Source organism: Mauremys mutica, chromosome 13, assembly GCF_020497125.1.
Source record: "Mauremys mutica isolate MM-2020 ecotype Southern chromosome 13, ASM2049712v1, whole genome shotgun sequence".
Lineage (NCBI taxonomy): Eukaryota > Metazoa > Chordata > Testudines > Geoemydidae > Mauremys > Mauremys mutica.
Genome location: NC_059084.1, coordinates 5,387,848 through 5,409,497, shown reverse-complemented (window position 1 = coordinate 5,409,497; position 21,650 = coordinate 5,387,848). Strand labels below are relative to the sequence as shown.

The 21,650-nt window shown below is 43.3% G+C and overlaps 1 protein-coding gene and 1 long non-coding RNA gene across 2 annotated transcripts in view; both read right to left on the bottom strand.

The window, feature by feature from the left end:
• MYT1 (myelin transcription factor 1) overlaps nt 1-1,549 on the bottom strand; it is a 110,885-nt gene extending 109,336 nt beyond the window's left edge. The window contains exon 1 of the mRNA XM_044986652.1: nt 1,454-1,549. Within this exon, the coding sequence (XP_044842587.1) occupies nt 1,454-1,478 (25 nt within the window). The 5' untranslated portion in view covers nt 1,479-1,549. The remainder of the gene's footprint in view (nt 1-1,453) is intronic.
• Nucleotides 1,550-9,099: 7,550 nt separating this feature from the next.
• The window catches only part of LOC123347271, a 35,113-nt gene continuing 22,562 nt past the window's right edge, over nt 9,100-21,650 (bottom strand). The window contains exons 2-3 of the long non-coding RNA XR_006573093.1: nt 10,688-10,782; nt 9,100-9,564 (exon numbers count right to left, since the gene is read on the bottom strand). This is a non-coding gene — a long non-coding RNA (uncharacterized LOC123347271). The remainder of the gene's footprint in view (nt 9,565-10,687; nt 10,783-21,650) is intronic.

The following is a 21,650-nucleotide window of genomic DNA, read 5'->3' as shown; positions in this document are numbered from 1 at the left end:
GGTATCCTACAAAATGAATATGGAAAGACTTAAAAAAAACCAAAACACAAAAATGGATTATATTCATTATAAAAAAGCCTGGATGAGTCCATTAAAAAAATCGAATTAAAGGTCTATGTTTGAAGGTTGTTTAAAATACAAGCGCAGTTATTTTTGTATATCCAGACACAAAAATGCTAAGCTGCAGTTTACTTGCTTCCTAGAGACTCTTTGCAAGTACTTTAGGTCTCAAACTTTATGCATTTGCAATTGGCACCAATTTCTATGGCTACCAGCTGGGGGTGAAAGATTTTTCTTGTTTCTTTCTGAGAGCTTCGATGCAGATGGGCTGGCTGCCTTAATGCCTCAGACTACAATTAGTGCTGTTGTATGCCGAATAGAAATGGCCAGCATTAATATTGTATATGGAACAGCTGAAGGGTTGGGGAAGAAAGACCTGCCGAATACAGGCCCCTGGCAGATGGAACACCACCGCACACGTACAGAAACTTTTCATCTCCCTCGGTTTCTCTCTTGATTTACACACTTTCCCCAAGGAGAAAACTTCTTTGTCTAAAAATTTTTTTTGACAGTTGGAAGCTTATTTTTTAAACTACTACTAATTTCTTGAAAGACACCAGCCTCCTTATCAGTTCCATGCAAATCTTTGCAATATCAACCGTGCATTTTCTACATGGCATTTAAACACAAAAAAAACAAAACAACACTTGTCTGCATTGTGTCCCAGCAGTGAAGAGCAATCGTTAGGACACTCCATCAACGTCTTAACAGGCTTTAGTCAGCTTTATATTTGAGCTACCCCCTACTTATCCACTAATATGCAAAAGCGGAGAACTCTGGACAAAGCTTTGATGAGAAACAAGCACAGAGAAAAAGACCCCTTACCCGCATCCATTTTTTTTTGCAATAAACCGAATCATTAATAACAACAAAGCATTATTTGGAGTGTAATTTCAGCAAGAGCAGGCGAGAGGCACACACACATTTTCGCCCACGTCTGTAAAAGTGATTAGCTCTAAAAACTTTTGCATCTGAAATTGAGTTTAGTCAATGTCAATTATTTTGAAAGCAAGATTTAAAAAAAAAATAATCAGAATCTCACTTGCTAAATGCAAACACTAGAGGCGAAGCTTGGCTTTTAAGGCTGTGAAATGTATTGAATTCAGGAGCTCCTCTGCTGCCGTGCACTCAACAGAGGAGAATACAGAGAAATGGGATGGGGGCGGGGGTGTTTGTTTGTTTCTGGTCTCCCTGACACATTTCCTTTTCTGAGCCACATACGCAAAGCGATTAACATCGAGGCGCGCCTGGAAGTTAGTCACTTTCGCCTCCTGTGCTGAAAAATAGCATGTAACACAGACGCGGAAGAGCCCGGCTAAGAAGCTGCAAGGAAGGAAAATAAAACCAAAAAGACACAGAAGTCAAAGAAAAGTTTAGAGAGGCATTTACGAACCAAGGAAAGTTCCACACAGCTTCATCCTTGCTAGCGAGTTAGCCAGCGCCTCCCCTCCAAAAAAACCAAAACACAACAGCTCAAGTCAGAAGTTACTTCATCCCTGCAAAAAGTTACACTCCAGAGCAAAAACTTATGGGCTCGAGAGGCCCAGAGAGCGAGGCCGCCTGGCCAATGGGAGCGCGCCGAGCTGCTAATTACAAATCAATGCTGCCCGCGCGGCGGCCAATCCCAGCTCCGCAGATCTGGAGCCGCGGCACAATTGTTCTCCGGGCTGGAGACAATGGGAAGCGGCCGCCTCGGACTGCGCATGCGCCCCTAGAGCCCAGCCTGGGGCTCCTACTTCTGGGCAAAGGCTCCTGCAGGCGAGTGTGTCGGCTGGAGCGCGCAGGGGCATGAACGGGGCCATCAGCGGCTGCCAAATGTGAGCGGCCAGGCGCTGTAGATTTAAAAACACACCCAGCAGCAGCTAGGCTACTTAAGGCTTTGCTTAGGGGTGGGTGGGTGTTCTCTCCTGTAGGTGTCCTGGTGTAATTGTGTGTGTGTGTGTGTGTGTGTTCTCTCCTCTAGGTGTCCTGGTGTAATTGTGTGTGTGTGTTCTCTCTCCTCTAGGTGTCCTGGTGTAATTGTGTGTGTGTGTGTTTTCTCTCCTCTAGGTGTCCTGGTGTAATTGCTTGTGTGTGTATTCTCTCCTCTAGGTGTCCTGGTGTAATTGTGTCTGTGTGTGTGCGTGCACGCACATTTTCTCTCCTCTAGGTGTCCTGGTGTAATTGTGTCTGTGTGTGTGTGTCTCTCCTCTAGGTGTCCTGGTGTAATTGTGTGTGTGTGTGTGTGTTTCTCTCTAGGTGTCCTGGTGTAATTTCAGTGCTTCTGCTGAAATTTTTCCTATGCACGTGGGAAAAGTCTCCACCCGCCTCTGCTTTGCCACTGGAAGCAGGAAAAAGGGTCTGTCTGCCCAAGGGACGCCAATGTTAGGACATGGGGGTGGGTGCTGGAGATGTATTGGCCCCCTCGTCTGATGCTGCCAGCGTCCCATGGTTGAAACAGGATCATCCGGCCGGCCAGAGTCTTTTGTCACAGAAATGTAGTCTCCGAATGGAGGTGGTGGGGTGTTGGATCCTTTCTCCCTGCTGTCCCAAATGGCTCATTCCTGGCCTCTCTGAAACTGGGTAACTCAGGTTATCCTTTGTTAAAGTACAGAGTATATGGGTGGGGGGATGAGGAGGGGGAACTGCCTCCTGGCTGCCTCCAAACTGAAACGGGCAGCCCTGCATCTGAAGGGACAGATGGTAACACGGCACTGAACTGATCGCAGCTGGGGAGAACTGGCTCGAGGCCAGGGAGGAGCACTTTCACAGGCCTCCCAGATGGAAGTGGAGGGAACCGAGTTACCACTGAATCCTAAAGATAAACCAGGGGTGCGTTTAGTATGTATGGCAGCGGCCTGGTGGGTTTGGAGGGCCAGGACTTTCTGTAGCCCAGGTGACCCATATCACAGCGCTCACCATCACTCCGACATGCCAAACCGGGTCACCTTTTCTTCTTGGTCTTTAGTGTTTTGTCTGGTGGGCCGCTTGGCTGACCTGCCGCACAGAGAGAGTTCTCGCCAAAAGTGAGGAGGGGCCATTGTGTTACACAAAGCCCGATTGTCAGGAGGAGGCAAACCCTACCCGCTGACCCTTGGGAGTAAGGGAGTGAATTTGCAGGGATGGGAGCAGGGAGCTGGGGAGAGGGAGAGGGCAGGCCCACCCAAGTCCCTCTCTTCACATCCTGGGTAATTTGGGGACTGGAAGGGGGAAGCCTGCAGTTTGAGGGACAGGTGGCAACAGTAATAAGGAACAGGGACAAAGCTGATATTAACTGAAGGGGAGTTTAAAGCAATTTATCCCAGCAGGACACGACTGCCAGTTGTTTTTTTTTAATTATTTTATTTTTATTATTGTGGGGAGTGCGGAGGGAATAAAGGTTAGCAAGGAATGAAGAACAAAGGACTGTAATGCACTCTTTGGTCCAAGATCTTGAGCTGAACCCTTTGTTTAAAGAAGCTCGATTTCTTAATCCAGATTTCTTTGGCGGGGGAGGACTGGGGGAAACAGCTTTGCTGATTTTTTTTTGAGTCTTTAAGTGCACTGTTGCTTCTATGATCCTCCCTTAGTCTCAGGGGGTTAAGAAATAAAGTCGTCAGTGGCTTGAATCAGAAAATAGAGATTACATGTAAAATCAAAGCCCAGATCCGTAAACAGCTGGCCCAATTCTGCCACCCGTATTCAGTCTGCGTAGTACCTAACTGTGCAAGGGGCTGTAGGCATTGCAGTGGGACTCCTTGCAAAGCTGCCATGGCTCGGCATGAGTGAGGGTGAGAGAACTGGACCAAAATAAATTCCAATTGGACAAATGTTATTAGTTTATCTGAATGGGAAGAAAAAGAAACCCCCATTTAATCTACCGAAAACTCTTTTCTTTACATTGGTGGCTTCTTCGTTGCTGAATATTCCTTTCTTTTATTGTCTTTCCAAGCCCACTTTGGCAGATGAGAGGTGGCACCGTGAAAGACTCTGCACTTGCAAAATGACTTTCACAATTATGTCCAGGCAATTTGAAACTTTTGTCCTTCTCTCATCTTCAGCCTCCTGGGGCTTTAATGGCAGACAGCAAAGTGCCTTCCCCCTCCTTCCCCACACTCACTCCCGGGCAGCTGCAGTGGCCGGAGATTCAACAAGGTCACTTACCTCCACTTAGTGCCTGTATTTCATGCATGGAGAAGATTTCAAATTGATGTATGTCGGGAGAAACACATGAGATGAAACAGGTTTTTTTTAAATGTTTGCTATCTGAAGAGCATAAACAAATACATGACTGCTCCAAAATGGCTTGTCTTGCACAGATAATAGTAAGATTAAAGTAGAAGAAAATTGGAAATTCCTTGGACCAAACATTGCCATATTGACTCAAGCACATCTGGAGAATCTATGGACCAGCTCCTACTGTCTCTGCACTTTACTTTTGACAGTAAGCCACGGACAGCAGAATTTCGCTCTGCAACTGATGGATAAACAAAGAAATAGAAAAGAAGAATCTCACACATGCATATTACAGAAACTGTGATGAAGTGTGATTTAAACATTTCTGTGACATGTTCGGGGAGGCCACATTGCTAATGAATGGAACTAGTCAGGGAAAGACTCAGTGAAAAATTCATTTTTATATTGCTGCTTTTTGTTGAAATGCAAGTTTTGGATGAAATTTCAATGACAAATTTCATCCAATCTTCACATTTTGGAGGGAGTGCAATCTGGTTTTGGTTTGTTTCACAGCACAATATCAGAGTAAGCAGATGCTCACTATAAATGGAATTCCAGCCAGTACATTGTAAAAGCATTAGTGCAGTGAAACAATCCCAGACTTTCATTCTTTTCATTGAATTCATGCCTAACGTGTGTGTATCCATGTATATACACACATACAACAGTGAGCCCAGATGAGAGTATACAAGACCCGGTCAAGGGAAATACCAGAACTTCAGAAAATACATTTCAATAAATTATGGGTGTCACTGTTATCCCAGGGCTCAATTTTACCCCAGGGTTAAATATTATTTGATCAGTAACTAAAATAACCTAAAAGACCAGCACCAGTGCTAGAGGAACACTTCTAAGACGAGGAGGAGTGCAAGGTTTGCTCTCAACTCTAGTTGGGCATTGTCAATATTCAAGACATGGATTCTGATTCATAGGAAGCATTGTCACCCCTTTCTTTGCATTCCTCCACTTACTTGGCTTCTCTATCACATCAGACATGAGCTACTTGTCTTCACTTCCAAGGCCTTTCACCTCCTATCAGCTGATGTTACCAGACCCTATTGCCCCCTTGTTAAATTTTCAAACAAGCACCTTTGTGCTTTCTCCCATGCTGTCCGTCGCACAAGGGAGGAGCTCCCGGTAAATATCTGCAAAGCCACTTCATTGTTCCCTTCAAATCCCTCCTTAAAACTCTCCTTTGCCATGATGCCTACAAAAAACTTGGTCACGGTTAGGCTGCTGGTTTGCAGAGACCACGGCTTAGCATGCTGGACAATATTTTCTCACTATATATGTATCTTTTTATCATATAACCATCTGACTGCATTAGAGTCAGTATGGCACTATCCTCATCATAAATAGTCCCCCAGTCCCTAACAGGCAGGGCCCCTCCGCTAAGACGGGGATCTCTCCTGTTCTCTGTGGACTGTTTGCCTCTGTATTAAATCACTTCCCCGACCACATCTCTCCTCACTTTCACAACAAAAAGCTGGAAACGCGGCATGCATAGATTGTCAAGCTCAGCTTGATAGGCCCTGTCAAAACTGCCAGAGTGTGGTGACAATAAACATTTTAGCTGGCGAACAATTTGCTGCAAAAAGGTTTGACCCTGAAATCAAGTTCTGCTGTAATGAACACTTTGTCACCAAATATTTGCATTTTAGCTGACAAGGTTCAGTTTCCAAGGGATTATATACGCCCAGGAACAATCTGCTTTCAAACTGGGATGCTAGGAGCTCAGAGGATGAGCAAAGTTTCATCATCTAACGGTGATGGCTTGTGTGGGAATCATACATGCCCCAAATAAATAGAAGGACTGAGGATGAGGGGGCACTATTTCACTCAGAGGCATGGTAATAGGCTTCAGAGCCATTCACCTCTAGGTTAGCCATAATTCTTATCAAGAGGCCCCATTCTCCTAGGCACTGTACCTATACACAGTCCCTTTGTGGAAGAGCTTACAGTCTAAATAGGGAACACAGACAATGGGTAGGAGAAAGGAAGTATTTTATCTCCATTTTACAGGTGGGAAAACTGAGGCACACAACAATGAAGTATATTGCCTAAGGTCACACAGGGAGTCTATGGCAGAACTCAGAACTGAACACTGATCTCTTGAGTCCCAGTACAAAGGATCATCTTTTCTTTCTGGTTCAAACCAAGAAATGAGGGCAAGAATCAATTTGTGACAAAGGCAATTTAGAAATTCTTATGGTGGGAGGTGCAAAAGATTACTTTGAAAAGATATATTTTAGGTTAAATGTTCAAAAATAGCCTCTAAACTGGTAACGACATTTCTGTGTGCACCATTGCTAGCATGTGAATAACTCCTCTGGAGTTCCGCACATTAAGGGCTTGCAAATTTAAAGCCTGGGAAATATGGACCTTACATCCGGAGTTTCTTAATTGTATGAATGTAATTGCACACACAATTTTCAGATTTATCAGGACTGTGTTTGCAAATAGCCAGTTAGGTATCAACTTAGTCATTTGCATGTGCTGTTACATTATAATCATGGCAATTATATTAGTAATCACAAAAGATACATGCTGATTAGTCATGCTGGTCTAAAAAACTGGACTTTATTGACTCCTGTCCACTTATTTCTGTTTGATATTGCAAGAAAACTTAAATGCATCACAACATTTAAAAATCGTTGCCCTGTTCAAAGTCTTAAAACAGGTTTTCAAACCTGAGCGCTTACCTCTCCTTCTAGAGAAATGTGACAAAATTGCATTCTTACAGGCAGCATAGTCCAGTGAGAAGGCAGGGATCTGAGAGCTGGGAGATTCAGAGTCTGTTCCTCACTCTGCCACTGACTGGGCATGTGACCTTTGGCAAATCACTTCACTTCATTTTTATTGTTCATCACATTTATATGATTGTGCCTTAGGACCAACCAAGAACGAGGCCGTGTTGTGCTGTACAAATAGAATAGCAGACGATCCCTGCCCTACAGAGCTCACAAGGTAATCAGACGACACAGATGGTGGGGGAAGGGATAGAACACACAGGCAGAGTGAAGAGGGTGATGGAGGCAGGCAAACATCATGGTACTTCAACAATTTATTTTGCAGTGGGTGGAATTAGGAGGGGGTTAGCTAAATGGAAAGAAAAGAGAAGGGAGGGTACACTGAAGGAAAGGAAGCGAAGGGGACAGGATGGGCAGGGTAAGAGATAGGGTGTAAAATAAAGCAGAGGTGATGAGACTTGGAGGGAGAGGGCTGGAGCAAACAGCCAGAAGGCAGAGAAAGTCCAGTCAGCACTATAGAAAGTTCTCCGAATGTCTCCCTGTCTGTCTGTATGTTCCTCCCATCCTTTGTCTGTCTTGCCTATTTAGAGTATTTAGGTTCTTGGGGCAGAGGCTATCTCTTGCTAGTTTTATGTACAATGCCTAACACAATGGGACCCTGATCTTGGTTGGGATCTCTAGGCATTAGCCCAACACAAATAAACAATAACAATGCTCATCACTGTGGGGACACCAGCAAGGAAAACTTTCTCCACCAGGTTCAAGGATAAAAGCAACATTTTCTTTAATTTTTATCTTCATTCTCCTCCTAGTGAAATGAAAGGCAGCTTTTACTGGCAGAAGTTTGTCATTGTGCCTAAAAGAAATTCACAACTTTGTCCAGTGGGTGGATTTCAGCACAAAATGCTGTGCATTGCTGGCAGCAGTGATAAAACTCCACCTTGGAATAAATCCACAAATACTCACAAACAGATTACATTTTGCACGTGTACTTAAGCAGGGCCTCCTGTTCGTTCCACACCTCTCTGTTCCCTAGCTCTGTTTGCGGTAGGATTACAAGATCAGGGAAATGACGAGGGAGGAAAAACAGCACAAAGGGAAACCAAGAGTGAGGGTGCATGAGGAAGTGTCGATGACCAAACGGTGGCCAGAGGGTAGGGTGACCAGATGTCCCAATTTTATAGGCACAGTCCTGATTTTTTTCTTATATAGTCTTTTTCTTATATAAGCTCCTATTACCCTCCACCCCCTTCCCGATTTTTCACATTTGCTGTCTGGTCACCCTCCCAGAGGGAGACAGCTTGTGATTTAGTTAATGTCAGGATGACTTTTACCAAAGTGCATCTCTCTCTATAAACAGTGACATGCTCTCAGACTGCAGCCGTGGGTGGGTGATGTCACAGGGAAATGACCAATGGCTGAGGAAGCAATCCATCCAGCAGTGAGTCAGGCCTGAAAACTGACCTTCTTCAGCTGATTGCTAAGTGGGCAGTGGCATGTCAGCTTACTACTCATTTAACAGTGGGATGCTGAAAGGAACTCTGAATCAGCCAACACCCAGGAAAGATGGTACACTGGGCTCAGATGACAGAGGTGAACGGTAGGGCCTCTAGCTATAGAAGGGGGAAGTAAGCACAACAACAATCCAGAGGTTCTTAGTCCCAGGGCCTCCTGAAGGGCGTTCTGTGAACTGGTGGGAGTCTGCAAATGCTGCCCACTTGCCACAGAACATTCCGCAGCTGAGAATGGGAGCAGTGACCCATGTGATCTCAAATTGGAGAGGGGAGGTGGGTCTACGAGACAGTCGCTCTCTCCAGAGCTGGTTGACCCTATGAAAACGTTCAACAACCCCTGTATTGATCTTTAACCTCTGGTGGTCTGGATTCCAGCATGACTTATCATCATTTATATTACCATAGCAACTAGAAGCTCCAGTCAAGGACCAGGACCACACGGTGCTACATGCTGTACAAACACAGAATAGGTAATTGTAGGTCACAGGTAAAATGTGTTTGGTGGCTCCAACCTGGTCCCTGATGAGCATTTATCCATCTCACAAAAGCAGCACCCAGTGAGGGACAATTGGGCATGACTTGATCTCTGATCAGAAGCTCAGAACCAGAATAGTCGGTGGCACATTAGGTCTGGATGGAGCCAGTGTGTGGGAGCAGTCCATGGCATGTACAGCAGAGGAGTGTCAGATCAAGATTGAGGTACATTAGCAGATCTCCACGGGGAAATTTTGTGACCTGCTTGACTATTCTATAGCTGATTGGCCAGGAGCTATAATCCTTCATCTTTGTGAACACAAAAATTCACCTAGTGACTCCTAACTTGTTTTAAAAGGTGATAAGAAATGTAGTGGCCCCTTGTCTAACTAGTATAAATTCTGTAAATTTTCAGCTTGTGAAAAACTTTATGAAGATTCATTTCATGGTTCAGGTTACAGAAAAACGTGGAAAGCAACAGCTACAAATTAGAATTGGTTTGTTAAGATGATTTGCACAGCACACCATTCCCAGCTGCTTCATCTTCATTCCGGCGGTTCAGCTCTCCAAACCTGTACACAGACAAAGTGACATGCATGAGTATTAGCATGACAAGCCTTGTCAAGAAGGCAAATACCGGGCTGATTTGCCATTGCGCATCTTTTGTACAGAAGTGGAATATCGTTTTAATATAACTATAGATGGGGCCTACATGCCACTATGCATGTGGATACAGCTAGCTGAGTAGCAGAAAATAAATATTAATTTGACATTTTATTTAAAATATTCTGTGAAATTGGTCAAATAAATGACTATGAATTTCTTCCTGAAGCATTCATCTTGCTCTTTAGGGAGGGCACATAATGGGGGTTAAACTGTAAAATAGTTTATTTAAAAATTGGAAATTAATATTAGTCAGACAATTTAGTCAACTATTTAGCCAGTTTAATGCAGATCCGGTCCAAGTTGTGATTCAGCATCAACCTTTAGATATTCCTGTTGCACATACAGTGTTCTTACACAATTGCCTCTCAAACACCCACATGTGCACACACACACACACACACACACACACACACACACACACACACACACACACACACGGCTTGAAATCTTCATTTAATGAAACCCAGACTGCATCTGGCAAAAATATCTTCACTTTCCTGACCAAACTGAGATTTCTGTGGTCAATAAATGCTACATCCCCATAGTGAATCCCCAGTGGGAATTTCTTGTGCATCTTGCTACCTGGGGATTTCTTAATGTTGAAAAACATGATCATCATTTTTTCCCAGCCCACAGGGGCTTACCTGCATCTCTGGGGAAAGGCGTAAGGTTACCTCCATTTCCCCTCTTCCTTACACCCCCTACCCCTGAGTGCTGGCATCAGAGCCCCAGCTGAGTCCTGGATGGGACTCACTCACTGAGGAGCCAGCTCACCCATAATTGGTCAGGGGGGACGATGTTGAGCAATGTGAATTTTTCCCAACCTCGGGGGTTCATTATGCTGCCCCTGCAGTGTACTCAATCTTCAATGGCCTTGTGCAATAAGAGACAGTGATCAGGAGTCAAATGGACCTCTCCCAAATGGCTCTGCAGACCACTGCAATTAAGCTACTAGGTTGCCTTATCATCATGTTTTTGAACAAACACAATTTAAGATCCTATGGGCCCACATACGTAAGGGTTACTCACCTAAGGCTTTGCAAGGTTGGGCCCCGAGTCACCAGAAGGAAATGAGTGTTGGTTTAACGGCTACCGGCCACCTTGACTGAGTTACTTCAGTTTCACTATGAAAACAATGGCATTACATTGGCATAAAGCTGGAGCAATGCAGTGGTGAATCCAGCCCTAGGATTTTCTAAAGTGGCCTCCAAAATGGCACACACCCTGTTGAATATGCAAATCCGGATCTGCGTGTGCAAAAGTGTATATTGGCAGGTAAAAGTGTGTGCAGTTACTCAGTTTGCATGTGCAAATGCCTACTTATTTATTCAACTACACGGTTTGCACACTGAAGTGGGTGCACATTTATAGGAGCCAGTTTTAGAGGCTCATTTGAAACATGGGTCCTTATAGTTCACACAAATGCACTTTGAAAGAAAGCCCCAGAAAACAGTTTCCTCCTTCCCATGCCTGCCTACCCTTGAGCCTACAAAAGTCTGCATTTCCCGCGCAAGAACTGAGCACTTTGCAGCTACTTAAAACAATACAGGGCAAACAGCTCCCCACAAGCTCAAAGGTGGTTCAGATCTCCTCCATCACGGCACGAGAACTGGAGAACCACAAGTCTTCACAAGTAAACAGGCATTTGATTCACTTAAAAATATTTCCCGCCGTGTGCCTTAAGACGACCCAGGCTTCATATATTCACGCAACCGTCACTCCAAAGAAACATTTTTCTTTCCTTTTCCCCAATTCCATCCTCTCTAGAGCAGGACAATTATCATAGACCCTACAAAAAAAGTGTATTCCTTTTGCTCAATCTATCAGATGAGCCATTTCAGCCCATCCTCATTGCAGTCTGTGCTGGGAAGCCCATAAAGCACTAGGGAGGGATAATTACTAGTCCCAGCAGCCTGGAGATAATTAATACACTGATAAGAGGAGGGCTTGGGAAGTCAGGGGATGAAATATACACATAGGAGGGGTAAAAAAAATAAATAAAGCCTGAAAAAGAATTGCTTTAAGCTGGAGATGTGGGGGAGTATGGGAAGGAGAAGAGGTATCTCTCTGATCTAGATGGTAGCCTAAGCAGACTGCCCTCTCTCTGAGCTAGGGCATGGGAGGGGTTCTCTAGAATATATCCCTAGGAAAAGTACTCTGCAGTTTGGATGCTGTTGAGATGGAAGGAAGGTGTTTTATTGAGCACTCTACTGTCGGGGATACCCCTTACCTGAAAACTAATCAGGCTATGGGCTATGACTTAGGAATGATCTATGGGCCAGTATTTCAAAAGAAACCAGCCAGGTGTTGAGCCAAAACGCACTTCTCTGAGGGCTCAGATGTGCTCTCAGAGGGATGAGGAAACCCTCTACATAATCTTTTATACAGCAATGGAAACTTCCTTCAGTTGGGTTCCTGATTTAGTCTATGTCTTCCAGTCAAGATTTTGCCTTGACTCATAATATCCGAGTCTTGGACATTTGTATTTCAACATTTCCCGTATCTCCCCATCATTCCAATGACTCCTCTTTCGCCATTTGACATCTCACTGCTGTGGAATGTTACACAGCTTTCTAAGCACCTTGTCTTAACATTTTTCTAAGAAAAACGTTTTTCTTTTTCCTTTTTATATTTTTTTTTGTTTATAAATGTCAAGACAAAGTGTTTCGGTTATTTCCGAAGTGTTTGGTTTCTTTTGACCAAAACAATTTGGTGAATTTGACACAAATTCACAAAATGTTTTGGTCAACCCAAATCTGCCTTTTTCAGAAAAAAAAAATTCCGACAAATGTTACCCAGCTCCGCTATTGAGTAAAATGTGTTTTACCACTTGTTAGGTACGCCCTGTTTTCCATGCAGTGGTTGCCATTAACAAGTCACCGGTTACATACACAAGCCAGGCTGTGGTATCACAGACATCATAGTTACGGCCTGTTTTCAAGTATGGGGAACAATTGCAGTTTCTCAGCTACCACTGTGCTGTGAGTATTGCTAAATACTGACTGGTTAATGATGGCTGTTCTGCAGGCGGTGACTGTAGAGAGTATCTCAATGGGAGTTGAGGGCATTCAGGACACTGCAGGAATGAGCTCTTATTGTCGATAGTATCTTCACACTTATTGCATATCGAACTTTTTACAATGGCAGAGTTAACTAAAAAAGTAATTCTAAGGGGAGATTGAGATGGAGAGGTACCAGCAAGGGAGAAAAACATGTTTTCAGATGAGATTTAAAAAGAGATGTTTTGTTACTACTGGGTTGGCATCATACAGTCATAGCCCCATCAACATAACATGCTATCACTGCTAACATGACTGTTTAGGGAATACGGAATGCGAACAGAAAGCAATTCAAATAGAAACATACTGAGAATGCTTTAATAGAAGATAACAAATATGCAGCAATCTCATTCAGTACCAGGGAATTCCACCTTGGGGGTTCTGGGGACATCATAGTAGACAGGAAGTCACCAGAACCCCTGAATAGAATTAGATCTGTGTATTACATGGCTCCTTAGCTTTAACTCTTATTATCTATTCCTAATAAAGAAACGGTTTAAAGACAGATGCTCTGGCATCAAATAACCCTATCATTCCTTTCTAATAAAATAATTATCTGTCTTCTCAAGAAACCGATTTATTTTAAATCCCTAAGTATCTCCACTCAAAGGAATTCATCACCTCGTGTGAGTTAAAAACTGGTGATTTCAAGTCCCCGGGATCTGAAGATACTCAAGCCTGAAATCCATCAATCTAATTAAGTTAGGGGGCAAATTTTAGACTGTTGGCACTCTTTCTGATTGGCATGAATTTGCTCCTGCAACTGAGTGACAGTGTAAATCCAAATACTCGCTTCTCTCTCTGATTGTGGGTAAATACTCAGACTTGAGTGCACAATTCATTGGATGGCTACAGAAATATGTGAACTCAAACTGCATCCACAGGTAGAAATTCAGCCTCATCCTAGGTGAGATGGTATCTCTAAATGAATATGTCTGGAAAATCACCACCCATTAGCATTGAATGTGCTGTGTTGACCAACAAAGTTTTGGCCCAAACACAGCTACACAAACCATAGCAATAAGGATGACAGCATGACAACTGTTACACAACAAGAAATTTAAGAAAAAACATTCTATAAAAAGATTGACTCTGAAGCCTTTTTAATTTGTATTATTCTGTCTAAAGATAGAGAAAAAGAGATGTGAAATCTAAAAATATCCCAGAAGCTAGGTAAGATACTTTTAATAAACCTAAAGCTAGACATCTATATTGATAGCTATCAGAGATATTACTGACGTTCTTCGTAGCATAGAGAAATATACACACATGCACTTGTGCATGTAGTTGTGTGTAAATGTTCCTATAATTGGCGTAACAAATGCATGATTTGTGCACAGTAATCTTTTTGATTGTGCATATGAGTATTTTGCAGGCACAAAGTATTTACAAATGTTTGAATTGCTAAGTGTAGCTGTAACTGAGTTAGCCACCTCCAGAGTGCCCCCTCATGGCCTGTGGTGGCCCTGCAGCGGTCTCCCTCAGTTTCCTCTTTAATTAGATGCATCAATAACTCCACAAAGTCTTGTGTCCAATAATAGCACCCTTTCTTGGGGTCTGGTTCATTAACATAAAATACACTCCTCCCCGAGGTCTGCCCCTCTTCAAGTTTCTTCTCAGTTCCTCCTCTCAGCCCACCCTGAGCTCCTTTAAACACTCCCTGCTCTCTTCTGAGCATCCAGTGTCTTCTCGGAGGAACTGTTCCCAGGCTCCTGTCCTGCCTAGCACTCCCAGCCCTTCTCTCACTCAAGAGCCTCCAGTAGGAATGTCCTGCTCACTGCAGCTCTGCCACGCCTTCCTGTCTCCTCTTCCCCTCCGGCTCTTTATGGAGACCAGCTGCCCTCTATCAGGCTCCATGGCCAGGCTGTTAATGAGGCATATGTGGACTGGCCCAGTTCCCTCTTAAAGGGCCCACTCTGCCCTGTGACATCGGCCAACTGAAGGACATCCAAACCCTGCAGCTGGGGGACCCAACTGGCACAGAGGTTCAAATAACTGATATATTCAAATGCAGGGTCAGAAGGGGCTGTGATAGTGCCAGCATTTGAAAACGGGCCCTTGCACATCTAAATAAATGTCTGTGCATTGATTCATTCCTACTTTGGGTCCAAGTGTGGGCTCGGCCCAAGTGGAAAGGTCCACCCCCGTGGATCAGATTGGAGGACTGGGGCCAGACGTGGTGGTGGTTGACAGGTATTTGGGTGAGGTAGCAGCGAGGAAAGGGGAATGGGTGCAAAAGAGAAGAAAGCAAAATGGGAGGAGAGGTAATGGAGTGGTGGTGGAAAGGAAAGGGTGAAAAATGGAGCGGAGAGAAGAGAATGGAAAGAGGGGGTGAAAGGAAACGAGAGAGAGAGAAGGGAAAAGAAGAGAGACTTTGGATTCTCTAATTTTCCCTAAGAAAAGGACAGTGCAGAGACCCTCTTGCCCCTCCCCAGTGAGTTTCCAGAAGAGGGAAATTGGCCATCTGGACTTGCCCCCAGTTCCTTTGTCCGACACTGGAGCAGGTGTAGAGCCCGAGAGGCCCTCTCACAGTGTGACCGAACTCTGTGCTAGAGGGACTCTCCAGAACTTTCCGCTTGCCAGGAGCCCTGACCTGCACTGAGTGAACAGTGGAACTCAGGGAAGTAGCACACTCAGGAGAGCCAGACAGAGTCACCCTGGGGACAGCAGAGGTGTAGGAAATCATCAGGGCCAGACTCCTAAAGGGGAGAGGGAGACGTTCAAAATCTCCTCAGACTCTGCTCCCATAGGCAAGTCCCTTTGGACATGTGATTTTTTTGAGACAATGGCTGATGGAGCATCACTCAGGAAAGTGGGGAGCAGGAGGTAGGGACAAAGCTGGGTGAAATGATCAGCCTTCATTTTGCAGGAGACCTTATGGGATGAGGATAATAATGGGTGAATTTATACGCCATTGGGTCAGCAAATCCAGCGTTTGGGGTTTCTTTTCTCCCAGCAAAAGTAGAAAAATTTTTTACAAGTAAAATTGTGAATTTTTTTGATTCTTGTCGGGGTGTGTGTGAAATTTTGCATTTTGTTTCATATCAAAAGGTGGTTTTTGCCCCTCTCCAGTATGTTGCCTGCAGATATTGTCTGACATTTGCATTGTCCCATGTAAACCTGCCAAAAATTCAGGAGACCCCTCCCACCATTTTGTGCTGCACCTTTTTCAACTGGTTCTTCTGGTTAGTTTGTTCACACTGCTTTCCGAGTTCATGTTTCCATTCGCACCATGGCTGCTGGCATTCACTCCAGCTTCTCCAAGGGCAGCGTTCCTTAGAAGTCCCAATGTTTCATCAGAGCATCAGTGCTTCAAAGGTGATGAACCAGTTACACACAGCATCATTAAAGATACACTTTGCTCCACCTATCACTCCACTATGTGAGGCAGCAACCAAGTGGTTGAACATGCCTCACACTCTCAAGTTGATTACAAATAGAGGGGGGTGAAACTGTTGTCTGTAAAAAAAAAAAAAAAAAAAAAATTGGGTTTTTGATGAAACTAAAATATTTCTTGGAAAGTGCTTTCCATGGAACATTTCAATGTTTCATTAAAACATAACCAGCCCCGGCCCTGAAAAGTGAAAGCGTTTGGTTTGTGTGTTGTTTGTTTTTGACAAAAAAAAATCCAAATTTTCTCCAGCTCTCCCTCACCATTTTGTGACCAGCTCTAATTTTAAACAACACAGAGGGCCACATTCAGATCTCAGTGTAAATCTAAAATAACTCTGCTGATTTCAGTGGAGTTCCTCCAGGCCCGATTCTTAGGTTTTAGAGCAAGTCCACTGACGCCAGCAGATTGACTCCGAATTACACTGGTATGTATGAAAGGAGCATCGGACCTTCTGAATTCATCCTGATGTAAATCTGATCAGAAAATGGCTTGACGTATTTCAGGGGAGCAGCATTAGCATCGATTTCATCCGTCTTGTCAGTTTCTTTATACAGAGTGATTGATCACTGGAGGGTGATACAGCAGAACAGGGATGTGAACCAGAGTAAAGCCACAAAACCAGATCACTGTCAGATGGCCAATTCATCTCTGGGGTCAGTCCAATGAAGAAAATAGAATTTTACCAGAAAAAGATTTGGTCCATTCTTTCTAGCAATCCTAGCCCACAACAATTGGAGTAGTAGAAATTGTGGCTTATGGAAGAATGAGAAAATGCCTCATTCAACCTGCTAAAATATTTTGCATAAAACACAAGTTACAAAAAGTTCTATAGTTGTGGTTTAATTGCTTTAGTACATACCCACAGGAAATGAAAAATGATATTTTGAACAAGTATAGCAAGGCTCAATTATTTTGAATGACAGTTGTACAAATTAACATCTATTTTCCTGAGTCACTTGCATGTGCACTTATGGAAAGTTCATGTGTGTATGAACTCTTTTGTATGCACGCTTAGTTCTTTTCTACACACAACTGCAGAAATTGCACATTGGAAGTTTTGGGTTACACAGCACCTATCAGGGATGATCTTGGTCCTGCCTCAGCATGGGTGAAAGGATTAGATGACCTTTTGAGGTCTCGTCCATCCCTAAATTCCTATGATTCTATAATCTTGGCATGCACAATGTGCATAGGAGATTTTTAAAATTTAGGCCAGATTTTTTTTCTGCAAGTGAAGTTGCTTTCTTGCATGCAAAATACTCATAAAAGCTAGGAGCCCTTTGGATGATTCTTGTGGGAAACAAGAGTATAATTCTCAAGGTGACAGTGGGGGAAAACTTTTATCCTTGCTAATACAGAACACTGGAAAAATTAGACAAACTAAGTAAATTTAGATAAATTTCACATGCAAATACTCATGAAGCAAAAACGGGAGCTCAGATTTTGAGAACTGGGTGTGCAATAATATGCAAGCAACTGTGTGCAATTGTCTTCACAGAACACTCACAAATAGTCAATTAGACAAAGATACCATGCTAAGAATATTATTATACATTTAATTTTCTGTAGAACCCAATCTGCAGTGGAATGCCTTAACTGCACCAACAGCGTTTGTAGACAACACTGGAAAAATCCCCAATCTGTGCATGAAAACAAATATTTGTACGTACAAATCTGGTTGTCAAGTCGCTACAGAATCTGTCTGCACAAATTCTTGTTAGAGAGGCAAGGTGAGTGATGTCATGTCTTGGATTGGACCAACTTCTGCTGATGAGACAAGCTTTCGAGACTGAAGAAGAGCTCTGTGTAAGCTGGAAAGCTCATCTCTCTCACCAACAGAAGTTGGTCCAACCAAAGATATTACCCCACCTACCTTGAATCTCTAATAGCCTAGGACCAAGACAGCTACAAAAACACTGCATGCAACAAATTCTTGTTGGTATACTCGGGTGGACATGTCTATGAATCTAGCGTAGTGCAGCTGAAAATTTGAGACCCAGTATTCAGAGGTGCTGAACCCCCTGGCTCCAAATAAAGCCAGTGGGAATTGTGGTTGCTCTGCACCTCTGCAAATCAGACCCTAGGTCAACAGTGTCTTTCAAATCAATGTAATTTAAAACACTTTACACATTTAGCAATGCTAGCTATAGAAATAAATAATAGTAATAGAAATAATATATTATCTGAATTCCATACAATGCAGAATATGTTTACAAAGTAGCTGATGAAGAAACACATTGGAGGAATAGGCAAAAGGGGAAAAATAGGCTTGCTGGAGAGATTTTAAAAAATACAGAGAATAGTGATCTGATGTAGAGTTATCTGGAGGTGACTCTAAAGGGCAAGAGTTGCAGAGAAGTTTCTCACCCCAGGAGCGTCCACACTGTGTGAAGAGGCAGGAAAAGAGACAGGTGCAGCATGAGCAAAGTACCAGGAATGAATAGATGAAGCAATGACCATTCATGGTCACTGAAGACCTGATTCTGAAAAATGTTCACGAGGGCTTGTGTCACCTAATACTAAGATTGTCAGTGCTTTGGGACAGGAAGCGTCTTTTTTGCGATGGGTGCACAGTGCGTGGCACAATGGAGCCCTGATCGCTGATAGGTGCTAACACAATTCAGATGATAAATAATAATACAAAATAGTCTCATTGAATTCAAAGAGACTGTTTGCATGTGAGCGTATTATTCAGTATGAGTAAGGGTTACACAATCTGCCTCTAAAAGGTTCCAAGACACTGCAGGAGTGAGTAACCCCAGGGTCCAAATTCCAAGATGAGTAATTACATTCTGCTGGCTTAAAATCCCCCTGGGGTTACAAGCAAAGACATGTATCAATTCACAGCTATTCTCCACTTCCCCTCCTAAACACAGTTACACAGAATTTCCTGGCTACTTGCCATGTTCTATCCCAGAGGTGGCTGCCTATCAGTTGTAGGTGAATGATCCCTGCATGTACAGTTCATTAAGGGTGCTGGGAGCCTTAAAGTCACCAGATAAATGTAATGAGTGTATATTATTCTATTTCTCCCCAGCCACACTGCTCGTCTTTAGTTTGATCTCATCAACTCATTGCAGACTAACTGTGTGTAATCCACATGAACTCCACATGTCTCACAGTGAAACCATGAATCTTGGCAGGTATGAGCTGCAGGCTAAAGGGACCAATGTGCTGTTTGAATATGCATGAACTGGGAAAGTCATATGTCACATTGCAGCATGCCCTGAAAGCTAAAATAGCTGATCCTACTTTCCGTTATATGTATTGAACACTACTGCATACAAGTCGGAACTGGATATGGTCCTGCGACCATGAAGATCTGCAGCTATGTAAGCAGAGATAGGATCAACTCTATAGACAAAGACAAACATTTCTAAACATACTTATCACCTTCACTTGATGTCCTTTAGAAAGACTCTGACACTGTTCATTATAAAGATGCTGGCTCCACCTATGCAGGTAGGACAAATACTTTGCTATGTATCAATATTTACTCAAGTGACATGACTAGAGATGCTCAGAAAATTTCAACAGAAAACAAATGAGAAATGATTATTTTCAAAAAGTCTTACAGTATTTCCCCCTTTTCCAACCAGCTACTAGAACTGGAATGGAATTGTTCAACAACACTTTTTTGGGGTCAGAAAACACCAATTTGTCAAGCCCAAAACTTTTTGCAGGAAAATTGTTATCACATAACATTCTCACATTTTTTTAAACACAAGATGTGGTTTTCTGGTTCAAAAGGTTTTTTTTTTTCAATTTAATCTAGTTATAGTAAAAAAAAACATTTTAAATGGTCAAACTTGAAATGAAACATTCTGATTGACTTGAACCAATTTTTTATTTTTTGTTCGTGAAAATGTTTGAGATTTTTTTACTTTTCATCCCAATTTGTGATGGGCAAATTTTCTGAACTCTCAGAAAGTTTTGCATGATGGGAAAAACATTTTCTGCCCAGCTCTGTGAGCTATCGATGTGATTTTAAATCCACTTCATTGTATCAACTGCTTCTTCTGGATGAAATCTCTCCTTAGCTGATGAGGGTGATAGATAGATAGATAGATAGATAGATAGAGTTGTAGCTGTGTTGGTCTCCATACATGAGAGGAACAAGGCAGGTGAGGTCATATCTTTTACTGGACCAACTTCTGTTAGTGGAAGAAACAAGGGGTAAAAGATATTACATCACCCACCTTGTCTCTCTTGGATTAATAGATATGTAGGTAGATAGAAGCAGTTCAGTGGCTCAGTACCAGGAGAGCTGTCTACCTGGTGCTTCATCATATCACTTATTATCTCACATTTATAGCCTACATTGCTTCATGGACTTTATACACATCGGGCTACTATTCACACAAATACTTCCCAATTCTGTATAGTCCCCGCCCCTGAATCCAATCTCTGCTGAAAACACAAAGCCTCCAAAAAGAGTGTGCTACGTTTTAAATAAAAACATACAGTTTACAAATGAGTCTGTTGAGACGTGCATATGGACTGCAACTCCCCATGATCTTATTGAGGTCCCCTTGTCCAGCCTCACCCTAACCCTGTTTTATTTCCTTCTCATCCTCCCTTGATATGTCCCATCTCATTCTAAATGGTAAACTCTTCAGAGCAAAGGCCTTGCCTCACTCCGCCCTTGGAGGCGCCCAAAGCAACTTTAGCCCAAACAATCAGCAATAATAATAGGACACCAAAGGGCCGGTCTTCTGCTGGCGTACGTTGTTCTATTGCCATTGACTTAACTGGAGCTCTGACAATTCACAACAGTGCAGGACCTTCCCCCAAATCCTCATGGAGGTGAGGGCTTTCTGCAATAAGCCTCAGCGAGCCTGTGTGCGGGTAAATAGTTGATATACCTGTAGACACGTGGTAATTTATTAAATGTCTCCTCTTATGATGAAGGTGGGCTATAAGTCATAAAACAGGGAAAGAACTGAATTAACGGGGCTAGTTTTCTTCACCACCTAATTGTTCCAGGGAGGCTGAGTTCTGAGGAGGCGATGAATCATTGTTTATGAGATATTTCTTCCAGGAAGATGATTTGAAAAAGACATTTATTACAACCCCTTGCTCTCTGGGAATGGCAGCTAAGGGAGGGATTCCCTCCACCTCTTCGTCTCCCTCCCAATTCATTATTTTTATAATCTCAGCTCTCTTTCCCCCCCCCTTTACATTTCACATCTTATTCTGTGTTTGTGTGTGGGTGTGGGGGCGCGCATGCAAACGGGGAGAGATTGGGAAAAGGCGTCATATTTCAGGCTGGCTCTATTTAAATGAGTTTGGGATTGTGCTTCTGTCGAGCAGATGGCCCTGGGAGATAATGATGCCTGAGCAATGGAGGCTGTAGCCCCCTCTCTTCTGTTGCCATGGCAGGCCAGAGGGCTGAAATGGATTCTGCTTATTAAATTTGCGAGCTCTTGTGTACTCAGATGAATGGCGCTCAGTCAGAAAGAGGCCCAGCCTCCCAATGTCACTGGATAGTTTTATCTTAGAAAGCCAGGCACTCTAACTCAGTCAGATGAGGGTCTCA